Genomic DNA, 21,347 nt, shown 5'->3' on the forward strand with positions numbered 1-21,347 from the left:
CAGGCTCCTTTCTGAGAATCTTCTCCTTTGTTTATCGCTAGTCACTCGCTCCCCTCCAGCATCTTTGTCATTTACTCCCATGTTGATATCCCAAGGAGCCTGCGGGCCACTGTCTGCAGCTGAAGTACCAGCACCAATTGGCATATGGTTCACAGCAGATCTCCCCTTAGCTGCTGTCCCCCTAGAAGCTTAAATGGGGCATAGTTATGTTTAGGTCCCCACCAACCTCAGATCTTCCCACCATACCCTTCCTCTGGGCCTCTCATCATCTTTCTAGCCAGAGGTAAGCCTGGAGGCTTCTGTCCTGTTCAGACATGGGCTGTGACCATCAAGGTGAAGAACATTGGGTCATGGTCACAAGGGAAGACGTGTGGTGTATGTGACATGATTGTGTGACTGACTCCTTCCTTTTGGAATCCAGATGTTTTATGTGGCCACCTCCCGCCAGCTGAGACGTTTGGACTCTGTCACCAGGTCCCCACTCTACTCTTTCTTCAGTGAGACTGTGTCGGGTTTGTCTGTCATCCGCGCGTTTCAGCACCAGCAGCGATTTCTAAAACACAGCGAGCTGCTGATTGACACTAACCAGAAATGTGTCTATTCCTGGATTATCTCCAACAGGTGAGGCTTCCCTGGGCATTTACCCAAATGTGTGCTTTGGGGTTCTGCACATGGCCAGTGATATGAAAGTCACTCTAGCTAAGCATGCCTGTTCTGTAAGTAGAGAGAAGAAAGCATGAGCTGTGGAGTCAGATACTGGGTCCCTGTGCCTGCTCTGCCATTTACCAAGCTGGGTGAATTGCATTCGCCTCTCTGAGGGAAACCACATTTTCTTTGCTTTTGCAATGGCTAGAACACAGCCTATCTCACGGGCTTGTGGTGCAAATCTGTGAGCACTGTGTAACCCAGGTACTGCGCAAGCGCTGGGTGACTGGCTAGTCTCTGTTTGCTTCCCCGAGGGTGGATGTGACAGGATAACTCTTGGTAGGGTGGTGAAAAGATGCAGAGGTTGGAGGGAGAAGAGTAGGGAATTTTTAGGGAACCTCAATGATGACATTGGAAAGCTCAGATCTGTGAGGTGAATCCCTGAGAAGGGTGAGCATTCTCATTTCTCCAGCATCACTAGACCCTGGCAAGAAGTGGTAGGTCCTTGAAGGAAGAAGGTCTTATAGGGGCAGTGAACAGTCTTGAGTGCCTTCCACATTGTCTTGAGGTATCAAGGGCAGGCTCATGATCTCAGTATTATTTGGAACATGGAGAGGTCAGGAATTTGACCATAAAGATATTTGATTTCTTAGATACTTCCCAAGAAGGGAACAGGCATATAAATGAGTCCTATTGGACGCCCATTGTAAATATGTATCATATTTCTTTGTACAATGCTAAAATTATTGGTGCAAATTTATTTAAATACATTTTATTGGGGAAAGTCAACTTTTATAATCTATGTCTATCTGTCCTATTTGGTTCTCGGCAGTTGATCTCCCAGTAATCAAGTCGTACCTGACTCCCCACACCCCATCTTCTCTACCTTTTTAAAATCATGAAATCAGACAGGATCCACTGATTCCTGCTGTGCTGCTTACTTGTGGGTTCTCTACGGCATTATTTCCCCTGCCTAACCAGAAATCACTTAGAAAATTCATTAAATAGGCAGCTTCCTGACCCTCATCCTAGGCCGCCTGAGTCAGAATCTCCTGGGGAAGAATCCAGACTCTTTTTTTGAATGATTTTGTGTACTTTTAGCAATTGCCCCAGATGATTCTTATGATTTGGCAAGTTTGGGAGACGCTGAACCATAGGATTCCCTTAGTTCAGCCAACTCCTCTAGTATCTTTAAAATGAAATTTGTTTTCTAAAATCCAACTTGAAAGACTTCAGGAACACATGGTATAGTCAAATTGAGGCACCTGCTAAGAACACAGTTCTACCAACTTGAGCCCTCTGAAAATGTTCTAGAAACACCTGTGCTGCTGGGTAAGGTAAGGAAGCGGGTACCTCAGTGACACCTCTCTCTCTGGTTCTCTTGTCCTGCAGGTGGCTTGCAGTTCGCCTGGAGCTGGTTGGGAACCTGATTGTCTTCTTTTCATCCTTGATGATGGTTATTTATAGAAATACCCTGCGTGGGGACACTGTGGGCTTTGTTCTGTCCAATGCACTCAATGTGAGTCTGAAGGTTGGGAGTTTGGTAAAATTAATGCACTTATTCTTAAATTGTGTCTAGAGTACTCCATGGGGCCCAGGCTCTCGATTCTCTTCTTGACCCAGAGGCACTAGGGGAGACTGAGGTTCAAACCCTGGCTCCATCTCGTACTAATTGTGTCACCCATGGACACGCCCCTTACTCTTTCCAAACAGGTGCCAGTGTCATCTGGACATAAGTTTTGCTGCCCTTGGGAGTTAAGAAAGCAGTTTCACATGATTCAATCTGATAGTTCCCTGTCTCTTTGCCTCTTTGCTTGATTCTAGTTGGAAGACAGGGTAAATTAGTTTCTTTTCCATAAAACAGCAGTAACCAGAAAGTCTGTTGAACAATAACTTCTATGTTTGTTTTTCTTAGATCACAGAATAACTGGGGATAATTCTAATAAAGAACACAGAGTCCAATAAAACTATATATTGCATCCCCAGTGCGAAGAAGAGACAAATGTTAAACATTATTTCCTGGTACCTAAGAGTGGTTGGCCCCGCAGTGGATGTTTGATAAGTGCTACTCATTTAGTGAGTCATTTGGCCCTCTCCCATGCTATCTTTTTGGACTAATACACCAGAGGTTTGCCCAGCTACCAGCGCACTCTACATGGCGCTGTCTTCGGTAGAAGTTAATGAGGCCCAAGGCGATCATGGCGCGCACCCAAAAGAACCATGTTGTTCTCCGGAATAGCGCTCAGCTCCTTGTGCCACTGCTGCTTCCTCCACCCATTTCTAGGCTTATTAACCTAGGGGAGATGGGGCAGAGAATTCGAGAACTATCAGGCTAAACCAAAACGAAAACATTCAATATCAACAGTTTCACGTGGCGCAGCCTAAACAAAGTGGTTACTCTCAGTTCCCACGGCCCTGAGCTCCCCCCTCTTTAACTATCGTCACTCAACAAAAATTCCCTAGTTTGATTCTTTGCCTGAAAGAAGCTTGCACATGAGTGGTCCGCAGATCCCCCAGACTCTAGACCGGCCTGGGTCGTGACCACCCTCTTACTGGTGGGTAGATGCATCTTCGTAACAGCAGGAAAGCACCTGGAGCTGGCCGGGGTGAGCAAGGACCAGGGTCCATGTGCACGCCCCACCTCGAGAGCTGGGTTCTCAACCGAGCCGCTGTTGGTTGAGAGCAGAGAGAAGAGGCAGCTTTCCGGATGGCCTTTTCCTACCTGGTGTCTTGTCTTATGCTTTCCCCATTTGTAGAAGGCCACCCACCACCCTTCCCACAAAAAACACTAGGCTTACCGGCAGGAGAGCCAAGTTCTGGTCCCACTCCACCAACTGCCAGCCTCCCCAGCCCCGGCTATCGCCCCCACGCCACCCCAAGCTCATACTGCCCTTCACGTGAGCACCACACCATTGAGCACTTAGTTGTCCTCCAGCCATTCCATGCACTGGTCTCATTTGCTCCCCCAAGGAGGGAACACTGGTACTTAGGCTTCCCTTGCCCTCTCTCAGAGCTCAGCACGATGCTGAGTGCAAAGTAGGCCCTGGATTGACCTTGTGATTTGGAGAGTTGCTTTGGTTTCTGAGCCTGAGATGATTCTTAGGCTTCCGGTTTTTCTGCAGATCACGCAAACCCTGAACTGGCTAGTGAGGATGACGTCAGAAATCGAGACCAACATTGTGGCTGTTGAGAGAATAAATGAGTATATAAAGGTGGAAAACGAGGTAAGATGGTATTAGAGGAACCAGGGACGAGGCGAAGAGAAAGATGTGGCTCCTTTGAGAGAGCATCTCCGCCTTGCCTAGAGATTACACGTGGGGGGGGGGTGTTAAAAGTTTGCCTAAAAGTTTCCCTTGCTCCTACTCAAGTGACCCAATTTCTTGAAGCTTAGAATAGGAAATGGTTTGGGAGAAGTCAGGTCTTGGAATGTACCAAGTTAAACGGTGGCCTCACTCTGGAGGTCCACAGAGCAAACTTGTGGGGTAGGGTTTCTGCGATGGATTAAGATAGGAACCTCGGGAAGTCTGCCTCGTTGGGTCTATTTACTGCAGACGCCCCCTGGTGGCTGGGACATTGCTACCCTTCTACTGCTCTGCAACGTGGGGACTATTCAGCGAGTTGACTCCCTGTAAAGCACTTCTCCCCCTGTCTCCTCGCCAGGCACCCTGGGTGACTGATAAGAGGCCTCCGGCAGGTTGGCCCAGCAAAGGGGAGATTCAGTTTAACAACTACCAAGTACGGTACCGGCCCGAGCTGGATCTGGTACTGAAAGGGATCACGTGTGACATCAGGAGCCAGGAGAAGGTAGGTGGAGCTGAAGAAAGGCCTGGATGTGAGTCGTTGTGATGAGAGGACAGTTGAACACAGAGGGGGTGAGCAGCTGGACCCAGGGATTTCATCAGTCAGGTGGAGAGACAGGACCTGGGCACTTCCTCTGCTGGGGACATGTAAGGACACAGCGCCACCACCAGAGGGCAGGCTATCCACAGGGGCTCAAACGGACCGATGGGCTTCAGGGCTTCGTGCTCAGCCTTCCCTGCCTCTCGCGCCATCACTGCTCCTGCAGCTGACCAGCGCTCATTTCCTCAGAGACCGGGCATGTAGAGAGGCGGTCAGAGCACACGGCTTGGGGAGGGGACTGGCGAGGCCAGCCTGTGCAGGTTCTCCCTGCAGAGGCAATGGCCTGGTTCTCCGCCTGGTTTGCAAAGTCCTGCACCCTCGTTTGGTGTTCTTGTTCTCTGAAGACTTGGGGTCCAATGTAGAACCAAAAAATGTCTGGGTAAGGTCAGGGTCTGGTTCTCAGCAGATGGCAGGCCTGATCCTTCCCTTCTCCTCATTTCTAAACAAGGCTTTAAAAATAAAACCTATAACTTCCAATAATAATTGCAATAACACTGCTGATGTGTCCATTTCCAACAGTTACTGCAAGTCTCAGCAAGCAACGGTTTAGGGGGTGGGGTGGGACAGCCATCTTTTTCTGACATCTGGGCCCTTCCCCTCCCCCCCCCATGAAAACCCAAATCAGTTGAATATCCTAGAGATGACGTAGCTAATCACGGCCTCTTTCCCCCTGTGATTCTGACTGCCCCGGGCTAAATTTTTATCCACCAGGAATGACACGGTGAACTAACCTACCAAGGAACTCTTTACAGGTTGGTGTGGTGGGCAGGACAGGAGCTGGGAAGTCGTCCCTGACAAACTGCCTCTTCAGAATCCTAGAGGCTGCAGGTGGCCAGATCATCATTGACGGGGTAGATATTTCTTCCATTGGGCTCCACGACCTCCGAGAGAAACTGACCATCATCCCCCAGGTGAGCTCTAGAACTTGCTCTGTCACACTCAGCAGGGGGTAGGTGCAGGAAATGTGTGCGTCTCCTTCTTGATGTAGATTCAGTGAGCAGTGGCATTTCTGCAGTCTCCCCAGGGCATCTGAGCTAGTTCCCTAAGACACGCTCTTCCCAGAACTTACAGAAGTAAGTTCAGGTGTTTTTTTTTGGTAATATGCTTGTGTGGCTGCCTGTATCTGGCCAGTAGGTGGCAGCAACACAACAGAAGTCAAATTAAGCAGATGATTACTTAGCTTTTCTACAAGCCCATCACTGTTTGCAAGACCCTTTGCAATCAGCATTAGCAGTTTTGCCTCTGAAGCCTGAAACCATTAAGCTTTATATTCCCCATCCGATATGGTTAAAAGATAGGGTAGGGAGTTTGCTGCAGGTTTCTGCCAGCAAGCCAAGCTCAGTGAATCAGCAAGAAAGGCTTCCTCTGGGCTTCCTCCTGGACCCACCAAAGAGGGCCTGCCCTGGAGGCTTCTGGGTGGTGTGGGTCCTCATTAGAACCGTTCCTCCTCTCACCGTAGCCAGGTCTCTGGGCGTGCTTTTGGTTGGTCTGGAGTTGGCTCAGTTTCAAGCACTCTTTCCTCCAGCCTTTTCAACGGCATCGTAAATTCTTCCCCTGTGACCGCACCACCCCTCATCCTTCGCCTCCACACCACGAGTTTTTATTTGGGAGTGTGGGATGTTCGTTTTACTTTCTTAAGAGGTGCTGAGGCCATTTTGAAAATCCATAAATGAATCTCAGAATGAAAAACAACAAAAAACAAACCAAGGACTCCTCTCAGTCCTGTGCTTAGCTCCCTGCTTGCAGCCACTCTCAGCCTTCGGTGGGAGACCTTACAAAAACTTGACCACTAACCAGCTTTCCCTCCCAGGCCCGTCCAGCTCGCTTCCCCCTGGCCACAAAGGACAGCTAGTCCCTTTTCTGTCATTAGCCCCAACAGCCCCTTCATCCCCTGACTTGTAGGATCCCATCCTGTTCTCTGGAACCCTGAGGATGAATCTAGACCCTTTCAACAACTACTCAGATGAGGAGGTTTGGAAGGCCCTGGAGCTGGTTCACCTCAAATCCTTTGTGGCCAACCTGCAACTTGGTTTGTCCCACGAACTGACAGAGGCTGGTGACAACCTCAGGTAATGTTTCCTGACCCACTTCCGACAGGCAGTGAGAGGAGGTGAGGGGAATGACCCTTTTGTTCCTTGAGCTGGAGGGTCCCTGGCATGGTGGAATTTGCACTCTCCAGGTCTAACTCCTAATGTGTAAATGACATGAGAGAGTAGATGTGAATGTGCATCGAAACTCTTGAAAACCTGTGTTGGTACATGTGCCCGAGCTTACAGGTCAGCCATCGTGGAGGTTTTCTCTCAGCTGCTCACTGCGGTCAGGATGAAAACAATCCCGACACCTGGTCCCACCCCAGAAAGTCTGATTTCATTGGTGTGAGGTGTAGACTAGACATGGGAACCCCAAAGGATCCCCAGGAGTGGATCTTTAGGCCTGTGAAATACACCATTCAAACATTCAGTCAACAGCTATACACTGATCATCTACTATATGCAGGACTGCAGATACAGAGGGAGGTGACAGACACAACCCCTCGCCTCCTGGCACTTACCACGTCTTGGAGAAGACAGACCTTGTGCGAGTAAATGCCAGGCAGTAAATGCTGCAGACACGTGGGGCCGTGTGGGACCCTCTGGCAGGATGTGACAGGGGGGCCTCCATACTCCCCGTTTGTAAGAACAAAAAAATGGCACCATCCTTCTCCGGGAGTGACACTTAAATGGCATTACCATTGCCGTGATTTCAGACCTGGTTTGGGGGTGTTGAAACTTGAATTCCTCTGATGAGTGATCAGAGATCGGAGATCCACCGGCTTAGAGAGGGCGCAGCCGGAGCCAAAGCGGTGCCTAGCAGCAGCCGGTGAGGGGAAGCCCAGCTGAACCCGGCGGGAGTTTGGGACAAGCTAAGGAAATAGTTTTGCAGTTGCCTCTTTTTACAGAAAAACTGGAAGTTCATCTTGGGTGACTTCTCTCCTGCAGAAATTTTCTCGCAGAGAATTACAGAACTTTTCGTCTAGCCACCCTGTTTAATATGTTCCCTAATGGCCACAGCAGGAAAGAGCAATTAGCAAACTGCTGAATATTTCCTCCACATCATTTCCCAGAGCGTGTTTATGTGACTGAGAGGTCCAGCCTTCATTACCGGCTCTTCGCAAATGAAAGCATTTGCATTTTCCAGGCATATTCGAGTTCCACGTACATTGCATCTCACACCAAGACATCATGTTCATTAGATAGCTCCGTCTCTAATCAAGGCAGAAGGCCTTGAACAAATAATTAGCTTTGAGACTAGAATTACACATTAAAATAACGAATGGATGTGCTGCGGCCACTAAGAAATGCCACTGGGGCATTGTGGTGCGGCGTCACCTTATCTTAATGGCGTCAGGTCAAACACTGCTGAAATGAACTCCAGGCGCCTGTCTTATTCTGGGATTGTCGTTGGTGCACTGGGACATCACTGCAGCCGAGTGCAAAGCGCTCTTCCTGGGCTAGTGTTTTCCAAACTTGTTAAATGTGAAAATCACCCGGGGGGCTTATTAAAAATACACCTTCCTTGGCTCCTCCCCAACTGACTGAGTAGTGTGGGGCCCACAAATATGAATTTTTAAATTAAGTACCTGTGGTGGTCTTCTAATGAGTTGGGGAAGCTTTGCAAACGTTGCCCAGGGCAGCAGTGAACAGCGAGTGGAAGGGGCAGGGCATTCTGGGGGTTCAGGAGTGATCGCCCCCACCCCCTTCCCAGGCGGCTCCGTGGCCCTGGGCTAACGGTTTCTTCATTGGCCGCAGCATAGGGCAGAGGCAGCTACTGTGCCTGGCCAGGGCTCTGCTGCGGAAATCCAAGATCCTGATCATGGATGAGGCCACTGCCGCGGTGGATCTAGAGACGGATCACCTCATCCAGATCACCATCCAAAAGGAGTTCGCCCACTGCACCACCATCACCATCGCGCACAGGCTGCACACCATCATGGACAGTGACAAGTGAGCGTGCGCGCGTGTGCGTGTGCGTGCGCGTGTGTGTGCGTGTGTGCGCCTCTGTGCGTGTGTGTGTCTGTGCGTGTGCGTGTGTGCGTGTGCGTGTGTGCGTGCGCGTGTGTGCGTGTGTGTGCGCCTGTGTGCGTGTGTGTGTCTGTGCGTGTGCGTGTGTGCGTGTGCGTGCGCGTGTGTGCGTATGTGCGTGTGTGTGCGTATGCGCGTGTGTATGCGTGCACGCGTGTGCTCGTGCTCTGTGTGTGCGTGTGTCTGTGCGTGTGTGCGTGTGTGCGTGTGCGTGCGCGTGTGTGTGTGCGTGTGTGTGTGCGCGCGCGTGTGTTCGGGTGGGGGAGGGCGGGCAGAGCTCCACAGACCCGGCTTCACCCTTTGCCGACACGAATACCGTCAGCCGCGAGATCCCTTACAGCGCGGGGATTAACCACCATCGTTTTACCGACGAGGAAACGGAGGCTGAGAGATTGAAGTCATTTGCCCGAAAGGGTCGTCAAGCCCCTGAGAGCGCGAGGGTTAAGGCAGCCGGCGAGAGGGAGAGCGGGAAGCTGCGCGGAGCCAGGGCCCGCGGGACCCGGCGGGAGGCGGCCGCTCCAGCCCCGAGCGGCGGCCGCTGAGCGCAGGCCTTCGCGGGAGGGTCTCGGCCGCCGCTGCCCTCAGCGGCTTCTGTTCGCCGATGGGTGACACTCAGAATGGGGCGATGCCGGTAACCTCAGGAACTGGGAGGACAGGCTCCCGCACACGATGTGCATCTTAAAACAAAAAAGCTCGTGCAGATGGACTCACTGCGCCGCCCTCCCGGCGCTGGGTTCTGGTCCTCATTCCACCGCCGAGCCCCGGGGAGGGACCCACGCACCGCCAGGCAGCTGGCCGTCCTCACTCGTGCCACGGTCTCAGGTGCTTTTTTCCAGACTTGCATTTCCTTCTTCTTTGTTTCAGGGTAATGGTCCTGGACAATGGGAAGATTGTGGAGTACGGCAGCCCCGAGGAACTGCTGGGAAAACCTGGCCCCTTTTATTTTATGGCCAAAGAAGCTGGCATTGAGAATGTGAACAGCACAGCGCTCTGACGCAGGTCCTGAGCTGCAGAAGGACTAGAGGGATCATTCCTTATTTAATTTTATTTTGAGAACTAAATCATACAGAGAGAAGTGTGTGTAAAATGTACATGTTAAAGAAGGGTCATGAGTGAACACCCGTGTACCCGCTGCCCAGGTTAAGGAGACGAGCATTACCAGCTACATCAGGACCCCCTGGTGACCCCGCCTTGACCCTACCTCCTTGCTGGCGGGCTGCCCACCCCCGGAGAGAGCTGCTCTCCTGAATTTCATGATAATTATCCCCTTGTTTCCCGTTTTAGTTTTACCGCTTTGCATGTATCTTTAAATAATGTGTATCTTTTAAGAAACTTATGCAAATGGCCTGACTCATACACACGCATTCTTCTATGACTTTTCTTCAATATTATTTTTGAGATTTATCCATGTTGATGCCCATAGTGGGCTTAGTTCATTCTCACTGCTCTGTATTTCGGCAGTGTGTGAATACGCCACGGTTTGTACATTTTAATGTTGCTCAGCAGTAGGATTATTTCTAGCATGTTTTTTCCCCCTGTGATGAGCAATACTACTATGAACATTCTGACATGTAATTCCCGAGATACATGTGCAAGACATTTTAGGGTGTAATGTAGGGATGGGAGGTATACACACGTTTACATGCATATGTTAGGTAATGCCAAACTGGCAATGCTGATTTAAAACACTTTGTCAATCTGATGAGTATTAATTGGTACCTCAGTGAGGTTTTAATTTCTATTTCCTTGGTTACTGTTGAGGTTTCAGTGTGAGGTTTCTGCTGGTTCTCATTCGTGGTGCTTTATTTCCTTGTGTACCTTGCAAATTTTTATAAGCCACTCACTCTCCTTAGCATTTTTATCTGTGGACATTTTTTGAGGCCTGAGTTGAATCTGAGCTGTCCTAAGAATTGTGAAAGTGCCTGCCTGCCACCTGGGGGCATTTCCCAGAATTTCTTTGAATTAAGTTTTCCTCTAAGGAGTCTCAAACTAAACAGTGTGACTTCAGACCACAATCCCGTGCAAGAGCCAGCTTGTGGTTTACACATTTTCAAGGGTGATTCCTCCCCTTGACCTTCATGGTGGGGTTTATTCCCATCACTCTTTTTTTTTTTTTTTTAAATAGTTTATTGATTTTTAGAGGGAGAGGGAGGGACAAGAGAGAAACATTAATACGTTGATGTGAGGTTGTGACATTGATCAGCTGCCTCCTGCACGCCCCCTACTGGGGATGGAGCCAGCAACCGGGGCATGTGCCCTGACTGGGAATGGACCCGGCAACCTCTCAGTGCACAGGACGACACTCAACCAACCGCCAGAGCAGCCAGGGCTATTCCCATCGCTCTTAATTTTGCCTTTTCCAATCACATCAGCCACCAGGCCCTTCCAGTTTTATATCTCTACCCCCCATCACTGTCACCATCATTCAGGTTCTCATCACATCTACGCTGGACAGATGGCATAGGTATCCCTTCTTCCTGTATTGTTTTTCTCAAACCTACCCACCCATGGCTATCAGTGATCAAACATGCAAAACTGACCCCTTCAGTCAATGGTGATCCAGAGTAAAATTAAAATTCCTTAGTATAACAAAGCTCCCTCACATCTAATTCAATCTCATTTCTTCTAACTCCCACATCTCACGTTAAGCTCCAGCAACATCAGATTGCTTTTAGGTTCACGCGCGCACACACTCCTTTTAATTCTAGCTTTTTAAAAGCTTCTCTACCCCCTCTGCTTGGATTACCCTGGCTGCCTCCAACTCATTAAGATTCAGCTGAGGTCACCTTCTCCTAGGAGCCTTCTCTGACTCCCCCTCCTCTTATACCCCAAGCAAGCTTCAGTGCTGCAGTGGATTTTCAATCTTGTGGGCAGCTCAGCATCTGAACCTCAGTTCTATGTTTGGGGACTTCACCAACCTAAGATTCTTGGTGGGAGGGAGACCAGGGTGCGGCCATGTGACTAGGTTCCATTCATCAGATGCGCCAGCGCCAGGTTTGGACTCAGATGTCGGCAACACCAAGAGGCGGGGAAATCTGTTCTGAGACAGGCGATGGCAGTCGTGACAGTCACAGCTACTGTCCAGGGGTAGCAGCTTTAGCAGCAAGGTCCAGTGACATTGTAGTGTGATGCTGAGCATCATCGCTGGCTGTCTTACTCTCCCAAGAGCTACCTACTATCATTTGAAAACTTTTTAAGTCCCCAGCTAACTTGCTATTACTGTATTTATTACTTTGCCAGATGGTTCTCTATTTGGGTCGCCCTCACTAAGCTGTGAGCCTCTTGAAAATAAGAATAATTTCTTTCTCATTTTTTCTATCTTCAGTGGCTAGAATATAGCAACTACCTACATATTTGTGAATGTTCAAAAAAAGATCTTTAAAAAAATTCAGTGGGAAAAAATGTATGCCAACAACTCAGCAATAGAGTTGAACAAAACAAAGTAGTTCTGCATTGACACATTGGTACAAACAGGAAGAATAAATGCCCATCAGGCCTCAATTTTTTGCAGGCTCATTTCATATAAGTGCCTTTCAAAATACCGTCTGAAGACATTTGTTTCATTGAGGCAGTAGGGTGAGAATACGTTTAATCACAAACGCATACTAATGCCTTTATTTAAAATGAGCAAACAATATTGTACGAACATTGACATCCAAATCTCCAAACTTCTACAATTTAGGCTTAGTTAGTAAAGACCACATTCAGCTATAAGCATGAATTTAGTCTTCTACGTAGATTAGACACTAAACTGCTTTTTAAAAGGCTTCATACTGTTTGAAGATATAAGTAAACAATTGTAGAAATGTGTAAAAGCATGAGAAGCACTCCACTTTCATAGGATTCCTTTTTACTTTATATGCAAGTGATTGGTTATGCTGTAGAATTTAACTTACAGTGTAAAAAGCAACTCGCTAGAGTAGAAAAAAAAATTTTTAAAGGAGTATATGTAAGGCAGTATTTCTTTTAGGCAAAATAGGCAGAAACATAGGAGCTATAGGAAGAAAAATGACAAGACTAGTTTGGTTCTTACTGAATTTTAAGAACGGACTAATACAGAGCTCCTTAATTCAGCTCTAACCAAGGCCTTGGCCGTCATATTGATAATCCCTTGCACAGTCACCTTGGTCCTTGCGGTGACAGCCTTTTCGTTGGCTATTCTGCTCCTGAGCATTCAGAACAACAGGCTCTCTTGCAGCAAGTCTTTGGGACATTTTCCTGCTGCTTAAGCCCACAGCTACTTGTTCTCTCTGGGCAACAACTTTGTTGGTATCCTTCCGTAGAGATGGTTGAGTTGTGCACTGTTGCACCTCTGGACACAGATGTCTCTCCCATATGTGGTGCTAACACCCTTGCCTGCTGGCTCCTTTCTTACTTAGCACCCATGTGCTGCTAAATTGTGATCTCGTTTGCCAGGGTTTGCATTATCAAGTCCCATAAATATTTGCCGGATGCATTTAACAAATTACATTTTTATTTTTATTTACATTTATCTGAAAACCAATTGCACTTTGGCAGGCTTTCATTTTCATTCACCAAAAGGTTTAATGTTTCTGCATACTTGACTTGAGTGTTAATGGTTGACCAGAATCCTTTTGTTTCAGCTGGACCTGGAGTAGGGATATGGCTCAAGGGCCAAATCTGTCTGTCCTGCTGTTTTTGTAAATAAAGTGTGTGTGTTATTTTGGAACACAGCCATGCTCACGTGTTTCTGTATTATCTATGCTTGCTTTGGAGTTACAACGGCAGAATTGAGGAGTAGTGACAGACTGAATGGCCTGCAAAGCCTAAAATACGTACTGGCTGGCCTCTTACGGGAAAGGGTTGCTGGTCCCTGCTCCAGAAACACTGGTATAGTCCGAAGTGGATCGTTTCCATTCTCAAAAAGACGACTGGCCTGAAATATATCATGACTTCATTCCCGGGGTAAACAAAATGGCCCCCAAAGATGTCCACATCCTAATCTTCAAAACCCATGAGGCTTTACCTTACATGGTGAAAGGGACTTTGCAGATGTGAGTAAGGATATTGTGATGGGGAGATTATCCAGCTGGGCCCAACATAATCACCAGGATCCTTATGAGAGTCAGGAGGGTCAGGGTTAGAATGAAGACAATGTGAAGAGAAACAGAGAGACTCAAAGATGCCACACTGCTGGCTTTGAAGATGGAGGGAGAGGCCATAAGCCAAGGAATGCAGGCAGCTTCTAGAAGCTGGAAAAGGAAAGGAAAGGATTCCCCTCTGGAGCCTCCAGAAGGAACCAGTGCTATTGACACCTTGACTTTTGCCCATTCAAAACAGATTTTGAACTTCTGCCCTCCAGAACTGTAAGATAATAAACTTGTGTTGTTTTAGGCCCCAAATTTGTGGTAATTTGTTACAGCAACAATAAGAAACTAAAACAATACCATAAGCCCAAATAGCTCCAATAAAATTGCTAATATTTCCCTACTGAGGTCAATATGACAACTGACCTTCACTGCATCCTGCTGCAGTTTGCATTTGCAGAGGGTTATGCCATCTTTTCAGCCCAGCTAAAAGCATGTTTCAATGTGGATTTCTGTCACCCTTCTATCAAACCGCAAAGGTCTTATCAGCTTGGTCATATTTGGAGGCAGTCTCTTTTTTATCTCATGTAAGAGGCTGTAGGAAGGTCCCTGGTTAAAGTGAGTCATGGTGCTTCCTACGACTGGAGGACACTATGACAGGTCAGGAGTCTTTCACTGTCAGCTTCCCTGATCCTGGACTAGGAGCAGCTGCCATGGGGAAGGCTTGGGACTTGACTCCTCCTGGTGTCCCAGGGATGCCTGGTGGTGCCAGGCAGTGCTTCGTGGCATGGTCCTGCTGAGGCCGCTGCAGAGTCCCACACTGACTGCTGCTGCCAATGACTTTCTCCTGATCGAACACACTGCCGCTGCCCTCCTCAGAGTGCTTGCTCCCTCCCGCCCTCACTCCCCAGAACTTACCTCCGGGGAAGCACTAAGTCCACCCCTTCACCTCTGAGTGGCGGTAAGAAATGGACAGCCCTAGAGCTTGCAAAGTCTGCCATTTGTTGTGGAAAACTCCCTTCTCGATACATGCAAAACACTAATATTGATCTTCACTAACAATTGCAAGAAACTTCCACGGGCTCAGTGAACGAAAGCAGGGGCTCAGATTGGAGATGATCAACCTGCTCTGTGGCACTGAGTGTCTGCCCCACTAGCAAAGGTGAAACTGAAAGCATCCACACGACACACTAATAATGGGAGAATTTAAAACCCCGTGAGTAGTGTTTGGTGACTAGAGGGGTTAGAATGTTATGTATAAACCTCAGGGTTTCTTGGTCCTCAAGCCTGAGGTCCTGCATGTGACACAGAACTGAGAGCACAGTGGTGCTCTCCCAGGGCCTGTTTACATTCCCGACCCTGAAACCAAACCCACATAAACAGTCTCAGCTTCGAAATTAATTAAAACAGGGTGACACAAAATTCAATCCTTATTAAAGCCATGTACTTCTAGAGCTCACAGTGCACAAAAATGTGCAGACATCATCTTTTTTTATTCTCGCAATAATCTTGAGAGGCCAGAAATCTACCCCTTGCAGACACGATAGATTCCCTCCCAACCCCCACCCCGTGCTCCTAGGGCTCCCGAATGAAAACACAACGGAAGAGCTACTTCCAGACAGGAAAGGGAGAAAACTTGAGCGGAAGCAAGCAGGCAAACGGACTTGGAAATTGCTTCAATAACACTTCCTTCTGTTGTGCCTGAACCATCTGACACCCTTTTCCTTCCTTGGTTTTCGCTAACTCCTACTTTTCTGATAGTAGAAAATTCCATGAAAAAAATTGCCTGGACAGATGCTTCTCAAACTTTAATGACACTCTAACCCCCTGGGGACCCTGATTAGGTGGGGCCTGCATTCCCAGCAACCCCCCCAGGTCTTCATGATGGTGACACTGCTGGTCTGAAGACCACACTTGAAGGAGCAAGACCTAGCAGACATCTGGCATTTTAAAACAAAATCCATCTTTTCACACACTCACTCCCAATCCAATGACCTCCCTTTTGCCAGTGAGTCCATCATTTCTTCAATTTCATACTCTTTATAGGATGTTTTTTTCCATTCTCAAGCCATCTTCTGCACCAAATCAGTTACCTTCCCCCAATAATTAGTTTTTCTTGCCTTTGATCTTCCCTCCAAACCATCCTGCTGCCATTTGGCATTCCTAACAGTCAAGCCACTGAAGAACCTAAAGGAATTTATTACCAGACTCATCAAATCTAAATTCTTGACTTGAACCTCTCCAACCTATTTACTGTCAGGTGATGTTCTAGCACTTCTTGTGCATTGCTTCATTCCATCTTTCCAATAACTCCGTGAGACGGATAGTGGCACTATCTCCACTCTAGATGAGGAAACTGAAGCACGGGTTAGAGAAGTTGCCACGGTACGAAGCACTTAACTGTCTGAAGTCAGACAATCTGGCTCCAGAATAAGATTAAAGACTCAGCTCGAGAGCCTGAGGCCCAAATTTAAATTCAGGATCATCAGAAACTTGATGTGAGCAAGTCACAATGTCATTGGACCTCATTCTTAATCCATAAAATGAGTTGACCTATAAGTTTCTCTCCCACAGAGTCTACTTATTCAAGCATGATTTCTGTCCCTTAGCAATACCATGCGATTGCTTGTCACCCACATGATGTCCTGAAGCCCACCTCTGCCAGTGCTCCTGCTGCATCTCCCCCTCCCACCCCCAATCTTGCCCAAGCTACTGCCCTGTGACCTTGTTAACCTGTAATATCAGAAAAATGCTAACCTCTTAGGCATTCCAGTTTAGAGAATTCAGTTCTGTTCTGCCAGGCTTTTATAATATAAAATGGCTTAAAATAAAAAAAAAAAACCGCCTGCAGCATGGACATCTTTAGAGCGTATAGTAATTCCACTGATAGTATATTTGACAAGGAAATTTTGACTTGAATTTCTTCAGTTAGCATCTCCCATCTCCTGGGATTTGGGCATCACTTAACTGTCAGGAAATTACCCTCAGAAATCTAAGAAGGTGGATCAGGCTACACATAGAGGGAAATCAAGAAAACATATTCATGGTCCTTAGAAATGCTTTTATTTATAAAATAACTACTTCAGTAGAAACATCTCTAAATATAAACACTAGTCACAAGAGGCTCGCGTTGCTGCCTTCTGACTGACCCACAGGCGAGTGGGGGCTCAGGAGTCCACAGGTGTCTCCTGACCCATTAGGATATTTAGGCCGAAGGTGCAGTTGGTGGCGCAGGGGCTGTAAGGCTGTTCTTAATTCCCTTAAGGCAAATTCATAGTTTCTTGTTCCAAGGTAGGCTTCACATCTGGGGCAGGCCTTAAATAAGAGCCCTGCTCCAATAAAACTTTCAGGGGAGGGTCTTCATGTGGGGATTAGCAAACATCTTCCTGAGGCCAGACAAAGGGACAATCAGGCACTTTAGAATCATTTTGGCTTAGACTGTGGTCTCTGAAACATGGAGGTTAGAGGTGAAACAGAAAACGCTTATATCCAAGTCTAGGATAAGCTATTTGGGGACTGCGTAGCCTAATTCAAATAAGACACGTGTTAGTTTTCTGCATCTGGGGGTAGCACTGTGCTTGGGTGGAGGAAGGCATCCCTCCTCCAGGAGGCTGGGCTGGTTCCGGCTCATTGCAGGGCGAATCCTTCTATCGGAATGGCTGGAGCTCTGACTGTTCTCTTTGGAAAACCTACCAGTTATTGGGCAGCAGGACAGAGGGCCGCGGGAGTGTCACACGCTGACTGGATAGCGTAGACATGACTGTCAGAAAGGGGTACGTGGCTGCACCTAAAGAAACCAGAACCCTTCCGATAAAGGTCGGAGGAAAATAAAGACCCTAAACACTTTTCAAAAGGAGAAAGCAAGCAGCCGGATGCTGCATCACCAATGTGGAAATGCAGTGAAATAGGAAAAAGGTTACATATGGTAGTGTTTTAAGGACTTTTAGAAAATGGGGTGCTCATATGTGTGTGAATGTGTGTTAGACACCGAAGCTTCGAAACCCCGGAATTGCTACAATCTCAGCAAAATCCTTGCCACAGGCTGAGGCACAGCATCCAAGGGCTTCTGGAGAATTCTTTCATCCATGTTGGTCTCTGTCAGGTGATCGTGAAGCATGGGGCCACCCCAAGCTCAGCATGGTACAACCAAAGCCAACATCTTCTAATGCTATTGTGTGGCTCCCAGCATACACAGGATGCTGGTCTTCTGACTGGAAACTTCTCATTCCCGTAGGCTGACCTAGGACTTGCCGCTCTTCTTATGGTCACGGAATTATTTTCCAGCCCCAGGGTTCACCGCAGGTCCAGAAATTCTAGTAAGCATCAAGGTTGAGAAGCCAATGGAAGGGAACAAGACGGATCTTGGGCCTCCAGTGGCGCGGTTAAGCGATGCGGACAGGGCCTGTGTCTCCAGAGCCGGTGCCCTCAGTGGACCACCGGGGTCTCCAGCAGAAGGAAGCGAGGGCAGCAAGGCTGAGTGGGAAGCAGAAGAGGCTCAGGTGTACTCGGTTTTGCGAATATAATTGGATGGAACATAGCCCTTCTTCCCGTTAACCTCGGCTAACCACCATTCCGTATTTCCTGTGACGTCTTTAAAGTCCAGGATCTTGAGTCTCTGGTTGGCTGACACACTCAGTTCATTTGGGTTCCGCGCTTTGAAGGTATACACAGCAAAATAGACCTGTGTGTGGAGGAAAAAATGAGTTAGGCAATGGGCCGCTGCTTGGAGGAATGCTGTGCAGAACGCCCTGCAGCAGTGGGGGTGGCCTACATCTGCGGTCTGCGTCGGCACCGTCCAGTATGGCAGCCCCAGCCACACTGGCTGTCGAGCACTTGAAATATGACTAGTGAGACAGAGGAACTTAATTTTTAAATTTTATTTCATTTCAACTAACTTAAATTATACGTTGGTAGCTACAGATAGCTGGTGGCTACCATAACGAACTAGACAAAGACAAAGGAAATCAAAATTCATATGAGAGTTGCCTTACAGGGTAGAAGGAACCTTCAGTCAGTACGGAAGATGGATGAGATATAAGGATACCCTTCCGTACCCTAAACATAGAAATTCTGAATTTCAAAACCATTAAAAAAAAAAACACACAACTAACCATAAAGCTAAAAAGGACGATCTTCAGGTGTCAATAACAAAGATATAATGCAGAGGAAGGGCGGAAGGAATGCAGTGATCAGAAGGAGAAGCCAGGAGGCCACTGGGGTGCAAGGATGAATGCGTACCTGAGGCTGGGGTTTGAGGACCTGGTCAGGACAGGAGTTGATGAGGCTAGAAATGAGCTCCTCAGACAAAGTGAGAAGCTAAGAAAGGGCCATGTTCTCCCTCAACAGGTCTAGAAAAACTGCCCGCTGGTGGGTCCAGAACTGGGATGTCCTTCCTGGACTGTGGGTAGTAACAGAATCACCAGAGAGAAGCAGGCATGCGCTATGTTCATCTATAGCGCTGACGAGTGCAGCGTGGAAAGTCTGAGCTGAGAAGCTGGTGCGAAAACTGATGTTTTGGAATCCAGAGCTTGGCAACGGCAAACACTTCCACAACCCAGGGCACGGCTGAATCTCTCAACAAAGGCAACCCCCATGGGAGATGAGCTCAGACAAATGTTATAAAACAGACATGGCCACTCACTGCTGCGAGACTGAGCAAAGGCAACAAGCAGTGAGCCAGGGACTCCTCAGCTGTGAACCTGAACATGGCTTTAAAATATGCAGGTTTAAATGTTCAAGATACAACGGCTACATTCAAATCCCAAGACAACAACAGGCCATTACAAAAGGAACAGGAAACACTGAAACAGAGCCACAATTTCACTTCTAAATTCTAGAATTAAAAATACAGTATTTGAATAAAAAAACAAGTAATAGGTTAAATAGCAGACTTCATGCAACAGGAATTAGTGAATTAGAAGAGTGGGAAAAGTTTTCATCATAACACCTTGTAAATGCCCAATTTTGAAACAGAGAAAGGGCTCAGAAATACCTATGGAGAGTCGGCCACAGAAAGGGCCCGGAGGTGCTGTGTTGCTCACTCTTAGAGCAGTGAGTTTCCATGTATGCTGTATGACACTTGTCTGTGAGCCATCTCCAGATCACAGCCAGGCCCTGGCAAGCCTCTGACTCGCCCCCCTCCTGGAGAAGCATTACCTGCACCCACAACACACCTGCCGCCTGTTCCGCATGAGCAGGGAGCACTCACCTGGTTGCCTTCTGCCTCGCTGCCTCCTGGCTCTTCGTTTTTGTCTTCCAGGCACTGGGCTGTTCTTGTACAGCCTTTTACGAGGTCTTTGCCCTGCCCGTTTCGCCCTGGTACGGAGCAGCCAGCCATTTCTGGATGCCTGGAGTTTCGGTAGCTCCTTGGGGTGGGGGCAGGCTGGTCGATGTCTTGGGCTACACCTGCGGGGTCCCAGGGCCTGGGCTGGGAGGTGGGGTGCGGCTCTGAAGGGCAGCTGGAAGGACTGCTCTCTGAACTGCCCACGTTGAAGGAAGCACTGAGAGTTCCTTGGTCAAGTTCCTTTAATGATGATGTATCTTGAGGCTGTTTGTGGCAAGGCCCTGACGTGAAGGACACAGCCATGCTGCTGGGGTTGAAGGTCAAGGTGCTGTTGCTGTTCTGCCGAGGGACCCTGGGGGAGGATCCGCTGTGCTCTGACTCGGTGGAGGAGTGGCTGCCCACAGAGACGTCGGAGTGGCTGCGGCGGGCGTTGTAGGGCTTCAGGAAGGAGCTGTACACGAAGCCTTTTGTGACTACCGGGAGAAAGCAGACAGGAAGAGCTTTTAGCAGGAGGGGGGATGGGCAATCAGCAGACAAGAAACTATGGTTTAAAAGTTGGGTCCACAGTGAGACACAAAATAAGATGCCCAGTCACAAAACAGATTGGACATTCAATGCCGGACCCAATGTGGGTGGGCAGAGACCAATCACCGCGACTGCCTGCCAGTTGGTCCGCGTTGCAACCTCAGGACAGAGGAGTGGTAAGGACGCCCTGTGCAGAGTCACGGGGACACTAATAAAAGGACGAGCTGGAGAATGAGCACAAGGAGAATTTCTCAGGACATGCGGAGCATGGAAAGAAAGGCTAAGGGCCAACTTCACGAAGGCTGTGTTCAAATACAACAGCGTGGTAAAGAGAAACCTGAAAACCACCCTGAGATGTGCCCCCTGCCCCGTTTCCCTCCGCCGCACTTGAGTCTGCGGCCTGGTTCAGGCGCGCGGTGGGACCTGGGAGCTTGGCGTCCAGCAGGAAGCTGTTCATATTCGCTACAATACACACGCGCACACACGCACGCACACACGAGTACACACACACACACGCGGTGCGCACACACACGCACAGCACACGCTTGATCAAGTTGCCTGAGATGACAGAGGGGGCCCTCAGCTAAAACTCTGAAGCATAAATTGAGACTTGAGATCCTTCATCCACAGGAAGATGTTTTATAATATTAAGAAAGAAATTTCTGTCCAGGCAGGGACCCAGAGTGTGTGACCCCCTGTGAGCAAAAGCCACCTGTCTCGATCGCCCATGTGTTTCCTGTAACTAAAAAAAAATGCCAGCACCCATTTGTTTTAGCTGCTGGATGACCGGGAGGGGCCCTGGGCAGGTAGCATGGGGTAGAGGGTCTAACAGCTAATCCTGACACTGTGGGCTTCTTGCTACTACTTGACTCATCGGGGTTGAGT

General features: G+C 48.4%; 2 protein-coding genes across 6 annotated transcripts in view; one reads left to right on the forward strand and one right to left on the reverse strand.

The window, feature by feature from the left end:
* The window catches only part of ABCC2 (ATP binding cassette subfamily C member 2), a 49,781-nt gene extending 39,821 nt beyond the window's left edge, over nt 1-9,960 (forward strand). For both annotated transcript variants that reach the window (XM_081158929.1, XM_081158928.1), the window contains 8 exons: nt 422-621; nt 2,038-2,164; nt 3,768-3,869; nt 4,306-4,449; nt 5,298-5,456; nt 6,448-6,614; nt 8,334-8,528; nt 9,471-9,960. In XM_081158929.1, coding sequence (XP_081015055.1) covers nt 422-621; nt 2,038-2,164; nt 3,768-3,869; nt 4,306-4,449; nt 5,298-5,456; nt 6,448-6,614; nt 8,334-8,528; nt 9,471-9,600 — 1,224 coding nt within the window. In that variant the 3' untranslated portion in view covers nt 9,601-9,960. The remainder of the gene's footprint in view (nt 1-421; nt 622-2,037; nt 2,165-3,767; nt 3,870-4,305; nt 4,450-5,297; nt 5,457-6,447; nt 6,615-8,333; nt 8,529-9,470) is intronic.
* A 6,734-nt stretch (nt 9,961-16,694) lies between these two features.
* DNMBP (dynamin binding protein) overlaps nt 16,695-21,347 on the reverse strand; it is an 87,370-nt gene continuing 82,717 nt past the window's right edge. For all 4 annotated transcript variants that reach the window (XM_081158960.1, XM_081158961.1, XM_081158962.1 and 1 more), the window contains 2 exons: nt 19,863-20,410; nt 16,695-18,335 (listed from right to left, as the gene is read on the reverse strand). In XM_081158960.1, coding sequence (XP_081015086.1) covers nt 18,150-18,335; nt 19,863-20,410 — 734 coding nt within the window. In that variant the 3' untranslated portion in view covers nt 16,695-18,149. The remainder of the gene's footprint in view (nt 18,336-19,862; nt 20,411-21,347) is intronic.

The sequence above is a fragment of the Miniopterus schreibersii genome (assembly GCF_964146895.1).
Source record: "Miniopterus schreibersii genome assembly, chromosome: 14".
In the NCBI taxonomy this organism is placed as follows: domain Eukaryota; kingdom Metazoa; phylum Chordata; class Mammalia; order Chiroptera; family Miniopteridae; genus Miniopterus; species Miniopterus schreibersii.